At 34.4% G+C, this 14,956-nt stretch overlaps 1 protein-coding gene across 1 annotated transcript; it reads left to right on the top strand.

The window, feature by feature from the left end:
* Nucleotides 1-10,245: 10,245 nt before the first annotated feature.
* Nucleotides 10,246-12,557, top strand: LOC126590426 (uncharacterized). The gene is made up of 3 exons (XM_050255890.1): nucleotides 10,246-10,320; nucleotides 11,164-11,448; nucleotides 12,456-12,557. Exons 1-3 carry the CDS (start codon nucleotides 10,246-10,248, stop codon nucleotides 12,555-12,557), a joined length of 462 nt encoding a protein of 153 aa, XP_050111847.1.
* The last annotated feature ends 2,399 nt before the right edge of the window (nucleotides 12,558-14,956 follow it).

Raw genomic sequence — 14,956 nt, 5'->3', positions numbered from 1 at the left:
CGACTCTGTAGTTTGTACAGGCCTAAGGCGTAAAAGACATTCTTATCTTTCACCATCTTTCCCACGCGCCGTCTCTACCTTAATCAACTTAAACTAATTAATCTTACCATTTTTAGAAAGGGAACTATTATTAACACTTCAAAAATCTCAATCTACACTTCTTATAAGTGTATTTTTCTTTCTAATTATAAAATGTTTGGAGTGCCAAATGAGATTTTTAGAATGCCAATAACAATTCATTTTAGAAATTTTTTTATTTTCTATAAGGGATGGATGATTCAAATTAGAGATATGTTTTGCCAAAAAACGAGAGAAAATATCACTAAATCCTAAATGTCTAGAAATTTTCTCTTTCTAGACAATTTCAAAAATTTTCTATCTCAATTCATGCGTCGTTTTCTTCAATGTTTTACCTGTCACAATATTGAAATAATTCATTTCCATCTTTGGCCAAATTGGCATTAATCGCCTTCTCCATTTGTAATATTATAGTTTCTATCATATTCGGTTTTTCTTTTTGCTTACAAAATTTTTTACTACATGATTATTTTATTAACAGAAAGGAGAAGATGAGAATTTGTGACATTTTTAATATTACTTTCGGTGATGAAAATAATTTGGAATCCTTGCATTTTTTTATGGAATTGAGTTTTTTTGTATACAACGATATATTTACACTAAAAAGTAAAAAGATAAATTGATATCGAATATCACTCACCTATAATACTAAGTGGCTTAGGAATTGAATTTATAACTTCTAGTTCATATGTGATTTCATTTACATAGAAAGAATTAATGTATTTTGTTAAAAAGTCGTGGATAATATTTGTGGATAGAACAATAATTTGTTGGAAGGTGGTGAATACTGAATAATAATTGTGGATAGAACACTTTTCTTCATCCCACTACGCATTGATTTCAAGCTTTCCTCCATTTCCCTCTCCCCATAATTTAAATTAATTTTGGGTAAATTATATTGCTCTTGTTAATAAAAAGTTTTATTAACATTTTAAGTGTAATGAAACCACGTCTAATTTTAGACCATGTTAACATAAAGAGAAATGCTAAGTAGACTCTCAAAGTGGGATTCTTCGTCACCTTTTTTTTTTTTTTAACAAACGGTATTATCTATACTAAAGGGAGGGGATGAGCTTAGTCTTACAATGGACTAACAACAATGTGGTTCATAAAGTATTCTTGGTATTTTTCTAACATAAATTAGGGAATAATTAAAAAAAACATAAACATAAAAAAAGAGGGTTGAACGAGGGAAGAAAAGCACTTTTGCCAAGACGTGAGTGCATCTCACGTGCTTGCAAAGAGAGTGAAACTATTACAAATATACTTGGTCTGCGTAGTCCGTAAAAAAGTTTAGGGTTGAGCTGTTAAATGTTTTATGCCGATTCAATGATTCAAGTCGTTGGCTTTTCCACCGCTTTCTCAGCGGCCTTCGTCAAACTGTCGTTTATTGTTGTTTATTTGGTTCGACCCAAATGACAAAATAAACAACTATTTATGAAGAAAAAAAAACATGAAGGTCCAAATCATTTTCCAAAAATACCTTCAAGTTTGTCAAATCATTTTGACCCATTATTTATTATATTGAGAGTAATTTTGTTATTTTAGTCCTTCTTTAACAGAAATTTTTCATCGAATAACCAAAATGGTTGATGGTGAACAAACTCAATGACCGCTCGATTTCAAATCTTATGAACCAAAGCAAGAAGTTATGTTAATCTCATGTACCATTTTGACTAAAAAGCCTTTTATGAATTTTACTACGTTATAGTAAGGAAAATACTTGTATCCTTCATGGAAGAATGCACATATCTCATATACCGGGAATAACATGTCTTTGTCGTATAAATATAACAATGGAATTCCCTCAATTTCTTATTCACCTCTAGGAAAAATCATTAGAATCAGAAATTATTTATGCACCAAATGTATGAAATAAATCTACAATATCAGTACTAAATAACATATTTATGATGATAGTTTATTTATTTGATACATTTAAAAGACCGAACAATCTCCAAGATTTTTCTAAAGATGATCTTCAATTGAAGATTGAGAAATTGAACGAATCCGATTAAAAACTAGTGTGATTGCGTAGCTAGAAATAGGAAATCAATAGGATCTAGAAGATCATTTCCATGTACAACTTGTATTACTTGTAAGCAACAAACTCATCATGATTAGTATAAATAAAGACACTAAACATGAGTAATTAGACACATAATTCCTCAAGTTCTTCTCTATCTTCTTTCTTCTCTAGCCGGCCCTTCCTCTACCTTCTCCCAAATGGTTAGTTTTACAACAAGTAACAATTTTTTTTCAAGTCTATTTTTGAGTAATACTTGTTGGATTTTAGCATAATATCAACAATTTTCTAAATATAAAACGAAAATGATGTTGTGCATTGTATTTGGTTAATAAGGATTTGGATCTGGTTAATAAGGATTTGGATCCTCTCTGGATCCAAAGGATCTGAGCCCACGGATCTACTGATCATGGCCGTTCAAATTTGATTCAACGGCAACAATTATTATACTTTAGAGGGCCCCTATTTGTAGCTGTTTGATCAAATTTCGACGGCCTAGATCATTTTGACATTTACCCATGTAGTTTTAAGTAAGTTTTTATCAAAGGAAAATTAATGAAAAATGCTTGAAAACTTTGAGTTTTAACGATAAGGACAAAATAAAGGGTAAAGTGAATAGTACCATAATTGACTTTTTAATGTAAAAATATGGTTTTTCGTTAAAGTGAACAATACTGAGAGCTTTTCGTTAAAGTTCTCTTTTATCAAACGGCTAAAGTAACATGTATTTAAAACTCTTCTAAAAAATAACAACTTTTATAGAACTCTTCAATAATAGCTAAAGAAAACTAACCTAGAACATTACCATCTGATGTCACTTAACACATAAGAGGTAAGATTTCTTAGGAAAAGTACCTAGTTTGTAGGAGCATTGTAAGCTTGGCAATGTTTTTTGGTTCCATAAATTGTAGCACTAAGTAGTGTTGTTTGAGTGAGTAAAGATGTTGGATTTCCACCATAAAACCAATTGGCAATACGGAGAGTAATTCAACTTGCTTATAAGCATATGCAAGATTCATCCTCTCATCAATGTAAGATTCATTTTCAACAGCGAGGTTTTCTTGTTGATGGTTTTAGACTAGGTGTTGAGACAAACTTTGGCAATGGCATGATGCATATGTTATGTTGAACCGGGGGTTGCACAAGGCTAATATTTTTTCATCAATTCAAGGGTCCATTAATTACGATGAATATTTGTGTGAGACAATAACATCTCGTGACGAGAAAAAGATGACATGTTAATGTAGTGTAACAAATTCAGTTGAATTATAGTTATGTATATTGCAATCATTGATATACAAACCTTAAACCCAAAATGTGAATACATTACAAATTCATTCAAACTATACGATTATGTTGCAGTCATACATACAAACCCTAAATCTGATAATGTGAATATATCATCCTATGGGGAATTTGTAATGTTACATATTCATGTAGCATTTTGTTACCGACACGTACAACAATTCCACGTTATGGCCTTTTTATTTTTTTTATTTTTATCATAACTGATATTTCCAGTACTGTTAAACAAACAGAGTACAAGAATTTTGGGGGAGCAAGGGAAGCCTCATTAAAATCCTACAAAGAAGAGGGAAAAGTAATGCTTCACCAACTTGCTCACCACTTACAATAAGTTGTCATTATCAAACTAAAGGAAGGGGGATAGCCAAAGTGGTTCCCCCTCCATCCATATATTAAAACCTCCATTGTAGAGTCCATGTTTAACCAATTCATGAGCCACCATGTTACCTTCGAAAAATAACTGAACCTCTTCTTCAAGATGTTGATATCCTATAATATGGCGTTTAGACTTATGATTATACATGTTGCAATGCTACTGATATGAAATAATTACAATAACAAATCATCACCTTCTATGTCTAAATGTTTGGGGGTTAATGATAATTGGATGAGAAATGCTAGTGAAACTCTTTTAAAGTATGACTCTTTATGAACTCTTTGGCACCTCATAATTTAACAACAATTTTCGTGTCAACATTATAAAAACATTGTGTCAAAAACATAAGACGACAAAAAATTCATAGAGAGTACCACTTTTAAAAGACCCTCTTTAGAGCATCTCCAAAGAAGATGTCAAATTTAAAACATCAAATATAAATTTGATGACTGACTTCGTAATTTAACATATTGCCAATATTTTCTTTCCACTTGGTATGCCAAAAGTTTATTTTTTTTATTTATGTTTTTTTAAACAAAAATAATTAAAGTTGGGTTGTTATTGGTTTAAAAATAATAAAATAATACTTAAATGTACTAACATTTAAGGTAAGACAATTGGAATGCCTTTAGAAATAACAAAAATAAAATTTGAAGGCAGCTTCAAATTTAACATCGTCCATGTCATCTTAGCCATGTCATCATTGACATCTTGGTTGGAGTAAATAGTACATAATTTGTTATCATTATATGAGCTCGTTTGGATGTGCTTGTAAAATGACTGAAAGTGTTTTTAGAGAAAATTGTTTTAGGTTCCAAAAGCACTTAAAGTGCTTTCTGCAAGAAGCACCAGTTATGTGCTTCTTCCAGGAAGCACTTTAAGTGTTTTTACTAAAGATTTGTTCTAAAAACATTTTCACCAAAAACACTTTTAGTCATTTTAAAAACACATTCAAACGAGTTTTATGTCTATGTGGCATTTTTGACATATCTTTTATAAATGATCTTAGCATTTCTCTAATCAGGTCCATACAATACGAAATCGGATCCCCTCTTGAGCATAGGGTGGGGATCCTCTGACTGGGTCATCTGGACCATTGAAATTTAATCTAACGGCTATAAACAGGGGATATTTTAAAAGTTATAATTATTGTAATCGTTGGATCAAATTTCAATAATCGAGATGATCCGATCAGAAGAATCCTCATCCTATGCTCAAGAGAGAATCTGGTTCCATACAATACGAGACGTGGAAAAGTTAGTGCGAGTAAACAAACAATAAATAAGTTAATAATGTGACCGCTATTAATCATGGGTCGGTCCACCCAATGGTGCATATAGATTATGAAAACAATGAATGACCTAACTAGAGCAGTCTGTGTCTTATTTAATTTACCAACAGTTACCCACGCAATCATGCTTTGATGAAATTTATGGCTGTCTTCTCCCACTCGGACAAATAAACGAGCCCCTGGGACCGACCCACCTCAAGTTTTAGAATCCGGATCATCGTTAGATTCTCTTTGTAAAAATTATGGAGATCCGTAAATTATATCTGTTTATCGTACATTGTACGATAAGAAATTATTTAAAATTAAAAATAAATAGTACTAGACAAAAACTGATCGCACGATATACGATAAACGGACACAATTTACAGATCCTCAGATCCTTACCAAAAGATCTTAAGAGGATCCTGTCGGCAAGTTTTAGGCTTTTAGCTTGTGGGCCCACTCTCTTGGCCTCCCTATTTTGATGAGTCTTCACGAAATTGGATCCCCTTTGAACTTTAGTGTCTGTAGCTAAGAGATTAAAAATTTGGATCACATAAATTGAATTCAACTATTCACATTCATTTATTATGTTGGCTCATCTACCACAAATCAACAATTTTGATTTCTGTTCTACACAAATCAAAACCTCAATTTTTTTTATCTTTAAACTCCAGACACTAAAATTCAGAGTGGATTCAACTCCGGCTCTCATAAGTGAAACAAACTCGGATTATACCTTGCTTCTACTAAATAGAGTAGTCAAAGTGAATTGATCTCGCTTTTTGCGTACACATACATAGTTCCAAAATAAAGAGAGTTCTAGGATAATTATTCTTCTGTTGTGTGAGTGAGTTTATACACAATTCGGTTTTTGTGAACTGCAATGCTTTTCCCGCAAAGAGAGTTGTTGTACCTTGTAAGAGATTATAGCGCGGATAACTATAAAAACCGTAATACGTAATTCTTTTTCAAGTTAGTGTCGAACACTTGCCTTAACTCCAACTCAAGTTCATCTAGTATTCATATTTGTTTAGCACTGTCTATGCTTGTAGATTTACATTAAATTATTATGATTGGTTAAAATTTATCTATGTGGCAATTTAGTATTTTGTCTAGTGGTATTCTTCTTCACTTGTAAGTGAGAGGTATTAAGTTTGATTCTTGTCAAATGCGATTTTGGACTACATTATTGCTAGCCCATTGTGATGCGAAGGTCATCTCCTCCTCTTTCTTAGTATATATAATATCGTTTGTAAAAAAAAAAAAAATTCCTATGTGATTTTATTACACTTAAAACCTTATTATTTCAACAATTGTTGCTCATGGTTTTGAATTGGTTTTGCAAATATATGCAAGAAGAAAAAGGTCATATAACCTATTTTCATGAAAATTTTGTCATACAATAAGTTTTTTGAAATTCATACATCATGATCTAACTGACAAAACTCCGGTATGTTAACGTGTTAGGGCTCACAACTATTTCTTATTAATTTTTTTGCTTATGTGACTCATCAAATGATATGACCACTTTCCAAAGACTCATATTTTTCTCTTACCTTACACACAAAAATTCTTGTAAAATTTCAACAATCACACTTTTTACTCAAAAAAAAAAAAAAAAAACTATTACTCACATTTTTAATAAGCTTGTGGAATGAAACAATAAAAGTCATAAATTGAATCATGCAAAACAAGAAAAAATAATTGTCATATTTTAGATTGTTCAAATGTTCTATGATTTTGATTAAATCGTTATCAAGGATTATTCGCCAAGCTGATGGTAGTGACTAATACCAACAAGGGTGGATTCGTCTAATGGGAACTTTATAAGTCAATTTCACGGTAAAGTTGAAAGTGAGTTTGAAATGACTTTAAAAATAATCAACTTTTTAATAATCAAACGGGTGTTTAAAGCAATTGGATCCCATTTAGATTCACTGTGGATCCTAAGGATCCTTACATATTAGCCGTTCATCTTGTATCGTACGGTAAGAAATCATTTAACTTAACTTTGTTATTTAAAATTAAACACAAATAGTATTTGACGAAAACTGGCTGCACAATGTACGATGAACGACTAGGATATGGGGATCTTTAGGATCTCCACAAAGTGGATTCGGAGAGGATCTTTTTTCGTGTTTAAACTTGTGCGCAAGTGGAAGAGCATAAAATCTTGACCAACTAGTTCAATTCGCAATTAGTTAAAAACTTTTTTTCTTTCAATATAACTACATAAGCAATATTAGCCACTTAGTATTACGTTTTAGTGGTAATCATTTTCACTTGTAAGTGAGAGATCTTAGGTTCGATTCTTGTAAAAGACGAATTTGAACTAGATTATTATGGCTAGACCATTGTGAGGCTTAACTCACTCTCTCACCTCCTTAGTGTAGATAATATCATTTGTTAAAAAAAGAAAAGAAACTACATAAGTGTCTCACCTCCTTAATGTAGATAATATCGTTTGTTAAAAAAAAAAAGTATGTGAATAACACCTACTCTACATTAAATATAAAAGAACGCCGTGCCATGTTTATTAGTCCCATCCCATGATACCAATAGTAAGGAAATGCAGATAGGAGGGTAGCTAGCATTGCTTATATTAAGATTAGTTTATATGATTCATGGGAATTAATAGAACCATTGCAAAGAAACAAGCATAGACATGCATGTATGAGGAAAGTGATATAAAATCATACATACACAGAATGGTATAATACTCTAATTTGAGCATAATACCTACACCAAACTGGCCTGGCCCTTTTACCACCTAACCGAAAGTTGAAGAAGTTTGCATCGTCGTATGTACCATAAGTTTTGACCGATCTGGCTACAACATCTAGCTCACATTCAACTTCTGGTCCAGGTTCTGTTCAAAGTGCTGCTTGGTAAGTTGTTGTTGAACCTTTATCCTGTAGACGTTGGGCTTTGCAACTGGAGTTTGGCCTGTCTTGGTTAAATTGGCACTCCTAACATTGGTTTTGGTGTTACCTTTTGCTGTGTATGGATGCTAGGAAAAGTCAATAGCCTCGTTTGGGACGCCATATAAAACAATAGAAGTTGTTTGGTGCTCATCTGTACTAATTAAGCACCGGATAAATTAAACCGGTCCCACCATTTTAATACCCCTCACACCCTCTAATTTATCCTTCCCAGAACCTTCGTATAATTAGTCAGGCAAATCACAATCGCACTCTCAACCTCTCTGCTCGCATCGCGAAATGCTCATACAAATATTCCTTCTCTCTCCCTCCCCACCTCTGATCAACATCAACCATATACAAACAGAAAATCAGAAGTGGCAAATTAAACCCAGGCCATGACGTCTCTATTCAAACATCCATGGTGGGGGATAGAACTAGAATCGGAGAGCTGTGCCGTCTAGAGTCATCTTCGTCGTCTGAATCAACTCGTTCTGGGAACTCGTATCGTCACTGTCCATGACCCACTGCTTCTCTGTAACTGCTCACACCACCATCTTGCACTCGAGTCTGCCATTGTTGTTGTATCTTGAAACGAGATCCCGTGGTTGCGAATTGTTGCCGCCTTGAACCACTGCACGAGCCCAAACCTAGAAAGCACAAAATCCATCGCATCGCCCCCACATCGCAAAAGATCCGATTGCTTTGAACCACTGCAGACCACTGAGGGACGAAAGCTGCCAAAGAAAAATCCTTAATTTACCCTTTTTTTCAAGGAAACTTTAACGAAAAACTCTCGGTACTGTTTACTTTAACGAAAAATCATATTTTTACACTAAAAAGTCAATTATGGTACTATTCATTTTATCCTTTATTTTGTCATCGTTAAAACTCAAAATTTTCAAGCCATTTTCAGTAGTTTTTTTTTTTTTTTTTTTTCAAATTAGGTTTTGCTATAATTTGGGGGCTTTTCATTTGCTTCCTATCGTGAAGATAGGATTTGCTCCCTGTCAATTTTTTTTTTCTTTTTTTTTTATTTGGTTGCCAAACATAGTAAAAATAAGGATTTGGATACTCTCATGAGCAAAGGAGATGGAGCCTCCTGAGTCAAATACACAGATCATTAGATTTTGAATCAATGGTTACAATTATTATAACTTTTAGAAGGGCCCCCTATTGTAACCGTTGGATCAAAATCCAAAGGCTCGTGTGTTTGGGTCAGGAGGATCCGTGATTCAACGGCTCGTGTGTTTGGGTCAGGACGATCTGTCTCCCTTGCTCAGGAGAGGATCCAAATCCTAAAAATAATACAGTCATTAGTCCCATACTGCACGAAACGCCCGACTAATTTAGTCAGTATTATCCGGTGACTATTTATTCTATTCGATTGAAATAGTCAGAACAGTTTGAGTTGCTAAACAATGCCAATGTCATCTATTTTATCAGGTGGTGCTTTTAATTTAATTTAATAGAATAAAAATATTAAGGAAACTCTTTTAAAAGTGGGGCTCTCTATGGACTCCATCTTATTTTTTTTGCACAATATTTTATAATGTTGATTCGAAAATTGACGTTGAAATGTAAGCTTGCAGGAATTTTAAAAGGACGAAAGTTAAAGTGACGAAATTTTATTTTTTAGAATTTGTGAATTTTCTTATTTAGTTAACCTAAAAGAATAATAGAATTTGAATACAAAATTTGTTATTTTTAAACTCTTACTCTTAGAAATTTAGAAATGATACCTATTCACAAGAAATTTAGAGGTTCCAAATTCAAAGTTTTTTTCCACCCATAAATTCAAAATTTCCATGTTTATGAATTCAAACAAGGAAATTGGTGCATGTAAATTTATAAACTGACTTTTGTCAAAATTCTAAGTTTATTTGTCTCATCCAAACATAGTATTAGCATTTTTCTTAAGTCTTAATAGAAATAGTGGGGCGCTGTCCAGAGTTTGCTCCAAATATCCGGATTAAAAGGCATTGGGGAAATTTTTAGATGTTAATGTATTTGTGGCAGATTCCGAAGCTTCTATTGCATAGATTTTCCCCAATGTTAGATACTCTATATGGATTGATGGAAAGCTTTGGCTTGTGGTGGATCCGTTTCACCAACAGGATCCTCTCCGGATTCTTTTGGTGATGTGTTGGGAATTCGTAAATCGTGCTCGTTTATCGTATATCGTGCAGTTAGTTTTTGTCAAGTACTGTTTGTATTTAATTTTAAATAAAAATATTTAAAATAATTTATAACCGCATGATGTACGATGAACGGATATAATTCACGGATCCCCGGAATCCTCACCGGTGAGGATCCGGATTCCGTTTCAAGTCTTAGAGAGGTACACTTCTGTTCTGACTAATGCTATGTGCACGCTTGTAGTAGCATGGTTGGGAATTTGAAATTACTACCCTGCCTCATACAGCAACTTGGTGTTTGCTTAACTATCAGTAATCTACTACAAAATGGCCTTATTGTATCAGTGGTTGGTGTCGCTTTTATAAAACATAGTGGCGCTTAAGACATTCCGACACCTAGTTTACAAGGTGTCGTAATTATTGTCGTTTATAACCGACATAAAATGTTAATGTCGCTTATAATCGACATAGATTTTAATATTTTTTAACAGTGGTGTCGCTTTTAACCAACATAATGTTAGCGTTGGTTAAAAGAAGACTAATGTCGCTTTTTTCTGACACTAATGATAGTTTTTAAATATTTTTATAGCCAGTGTCAGTTGTAGCTGACATAAATTTTAATTTTTATTAAATAGTCACTTGGGAAGAGAAATTCAATCAGTCACTTGGGAAGGGGGCCGTCAGCCCGCAGTTAGTATGTCAGATGTACTGTCGTTTTTAACTGACACTGAATCCATTTAAACCGACGCTGCATGTATTTAATAAAGTGTGTCAGAATATGGTGTCGGTTATAACCGACGCAAATTTTCATTAAACCGAAATTACAAAATTTTAAACCCCTCCTCCAAAATGTTCACACGAAATCACAAAATTTCAAACTTCCCGCGATTCCTCTGCTCTCCAAATCGTAATTAAATACCACTCAAACCCTCAGCCATTTTCCATCCAATCCAAATCAAAATCTCTCCAATTTTCCCGAGAAACAAACACTTCCCAAACCCTTCAGTCTTCCACTTTCATCTTCCCAAATGGCTCGTACCTAGCAGATTGCTCGCAAGTCCACCGGAGGTAAGGCACCAAGGAAGCAGCTGGCAGCTAAGGCTGCTCGGAAATCTGCTCCCCCGACCGGAGGAGTGAAGAAGCCTTATCGATTCAGGCCGGGAACTGTTGCCCTAAGGGAGATCAGGAAGTACCAGAAGAGCACTGAGCTCTTGATTCGCAAGCTGCCGTTCCAGAGCCTGGCGCGGGAGACCGCACAGGACTTTAAGACCGATCTGAGGTTCCAGAGCAGCGCGGTGTCTACGCTCCAGGAGGCGGCAGAGGCGTACGTGGTATGTAGGGGCGAGAGGGCTTAAGAAATCCCCAAATCTTAGGGTTTCGAATTTCAGCAGAATGTAATGGGGTTTTTATGATTTGTAATGGGTTTTGGAAATTGATATGTAAAGTTGAGATCTTGGCAATGGCAGATGAGTTTTTGTATGTTACTTGTGATATAAAATGTTTATTATTATTAATTAATTTAGATTTTTTTTATTATTTTAACTGTTGATGTTGGTTAGGACCGACAGTAGGTTTGATATTTTAATTCTTTAATTGTTGCTTGACGTTGCTTTTAAGCAACGTTGTTGTTCTTTTTTATTTTATATTACTTTGGTTCTTGGTGGCGGGTTAAAGGGAGATAAGTGACGCCAATACCCTTTTGTAACAGTAGTATTGGCGTCGGTTCCATTATGCGACATTGTACGATTTAATGTCGGATTTTTACAAAAAATCCGACAATAAGTGGTGTTTTTTGTCGGTTTTATAGCGCCATTGATATCCCCATCACAAATTTATTTAGCTGCAATTGGTTCAACGAAGTTGATCGTTTTACCTCCAGGGATCAGTTAAGTTTTTCCACAGTGAGAGCTAAAATAATGGGAAAAGTTGATTGGAGCATGAATATATTTCTGGATTGTGAAAGGCACGATTTTGTACTTCTGGTATAAATTTTTTTGAGTAATACCTATGGGGTTTGAAAATATATTACTGCATTTCAATCAACGTGTTTCGCTTGTTTATTTGGAATATTTTTGGGCTTGTCAGGGTGTTGTAGAGTCGCGCGGTTCAGTGGAGCCGCTAGGTCTTCCCGTTTAGTACCCTAGAAGGTTGCATCTGTGTATTGAAATCTTGGAGATTTGGATGCATTATTGTGGTAACGGTGCTATGTTGACGTGACTAAGTATATAATATGCCGAACTATGTTTTAAGGTCCTGTCTCTTTTTATTTTCTCTTCTTTTGAATGCATAAGCTTTACATATTATATGTTCATATGGATTGCAAATTTGCAATGTACAGGTATACCACAGAGAGTTACTGGAGCACATGCCTCCTCCCCCGCCTCCAAGGGTTATTATTCGCCGTCCACCTTCTTTGCCACAGGGTACCACATTTTTGTAAAGACTCCAATCAGGAAGACGATTTCTCAAAAGCGTGGACGAGGAGATAAGAAGCGCCATCCTAAGGTTGCTGGTGGTGTAGTAGAGACAGCAAGACATTCTAATTTTTCTTTTCTTTTCATTTTTCCTTTGAGAACTCTTTGACTAGGAAAATGTAATCTCCCTCTCCCTTTGTCACAATTTATATGTCACGGGGTAGGAAGATTTGGTTACATATGTGCAGGAGGAAGTAAATACGAAGTTTAATCTTTGGTGGGAAGTGTGAGAATCTAAAGATCTTCGCTTAAGTAGATCAAAGGCAAAATATATGGAGTGCAAGTTTAGTGGGAATGGAGGTTCAAATGAGTTTAGAGTGTGGATGTTCAAATGAGTTAGGCGTGAGGATTGGAGATCAAAAAGTACCAAAGAGCGAATTAACGCTTTCACTATCTTGGATCTATCTTGCAAAAGAACAGAGAATTGGATGGAGCCCTTAATCATAGAATACAAGCTGAATATATGAAGTGGAAGAGTGCATCGTATGTGTTGTACGACTATCGTATGCCATTAAAGCTCAAGGACAATTTTTATAGGACGATAATAAGGCTAGCAATGATTTATGGCATGAAATGCTAGGCGATGAAGCATTCACTTACACAAAATGAGTGTAGCGGAGATGAAAATGCTTCCTTGGATGTATGGGTACACGAAAAATGACAAGATTATGAACGAAGATATCCAAGATAAATTAAGAGTAGCCACAATTGAAGATAAGAGTAGTCACAATTGGACATATAAAACGAAGACCTACAAAACACCCCAGTTAGAATATGAGATTACGAGACAGAGACTCATGTCCAAAGGGGTAGAGGAAGACTTGGAAGAGACTTTAAGAAGAGACTTGGATTACTTGAATCTAGCGGAAGATATGACAAAAAACTGAGCACAGTGACGTTCTAAGATTCATATAGCTGACCTGGATAAAATTTTGTTGTCAGCAAAGCTATTAACATACAAGCACTAGAGATTCAGAAATTGATTAGAGAAAATGGAGGTTTTAGAAGGGGGGAGAGGAAAGGCGAGGGTAGAGGAGAGGAGGTTTGCTTTTGCAAGAAGCAGGGATTGATGCTTTGATTAGAGCATTGGTTCGTAAAGAGGCTGTAATCATGTGATCCCATACTATGGCCATTAGTTGGCTATGCATTGGTAAGTGTGCGTGATGAATTTGAGGGATTGAGCAACACGAGATTATCTAGTGGTACATCACGTTTTATTATACAAGTGAAGAGATATTTATGTTAAAAAATTAACAACTTGAAAAATAAAATTTCCCTTATTTATATAATGACACGTGATGTACCACTCATTTTCCGAGCATAATAAAAATTTTCTCTTGAGCAACATACCAAGAATGACAATTTCCAAACAAGACATGTTACATGATTTGAAATTAACATGAAAATAAAAACTCCGCGGAAACAATTAAACAATAATTTTTCTCAAATGTTTGAAGAATAACGCAGGCTATTGTATCATTAAATTATTATTTTAAAGTCATTTTGTATGTTAATCAACCTGTAGATTGACAGGGCCACAACACAAATATAAATAGGTTAAACTCGACCGCTAATAATATGGATAAAAGAATGGGCACTTCCACAGCTGTAGCCTGCAAGTGAGGTGGTGGTCACATATGAATCATATGATGATGATTACTTCTAATGTTATGTGAATCTCAATGTATAAGATATAGTAAAGTTGTCATTGGGTTGGTGCAGGAGAGAACAAAGCAATACAGCTTACTTTGTACATGGACATTTACAACCAACCATCCATCAAACCCTTGGCATTCATTTTCTTGTGCATCCACTTTAGATAATTTTTATATGCAGATGCACAAGATTCTGACAGCACCAGCTCACATTGTGAAAAAGAACAAGTTTAGTTTGAAGGGTTTCTTAGCATGGCGATGTAATCTTTCATTTACGCACAAGAAGTTATCATTCTTTTTTTAGAAAAATCATGATTTGACGAGCAAAAACTTTCTCTTATGTGGGTTTAATGAGATGTTTTTGTATAATTATTAAAAAAATAACTACTTGCGTTTGCAATGAGCTAAACAATGAGAGATTTTTCAATATGACGGTAACATGCTGTGGTTCATCGCGTGTCATTATATAAATGATGTGATATGTGTGTTAAAAAGTTAATAATTAAAAAAATAAAATTTCCCACTACTTATATAAAAACACATGGTGTATCATCCGTGTTCCGGTTACAAGGAAATTTTTTTCCTAAACAAGACTCAATATTTTAGAAAATTTAAGGGACCCTCCTCCAATGAATCCATAGACATCTGCAAGACGTGAGCTTCCTAATTAAAAAAACATTGAGTCATGGTAAGACAGCTTAAGACGTGAA

Source organism: Malus sylvestris, chromosome 11 (genome assembly GCF_916048215.2).
Source record: "Malus sylvestris chromosome 11, drMalSylv7.2, whole genome shotgun sequence".
Classification (NCBI taxonomy): domain Eukaryota; kingdom Viridiplantae; phylum Streptophyta; class Magnoliopsida; order Rosales; family Rosaceae; genus Malus; species Malus sylvestris.
Note: the sequence above shows the minus strand (reverse complement) of the source record. Positions and strands in the feature narration are given on the sequence as shown.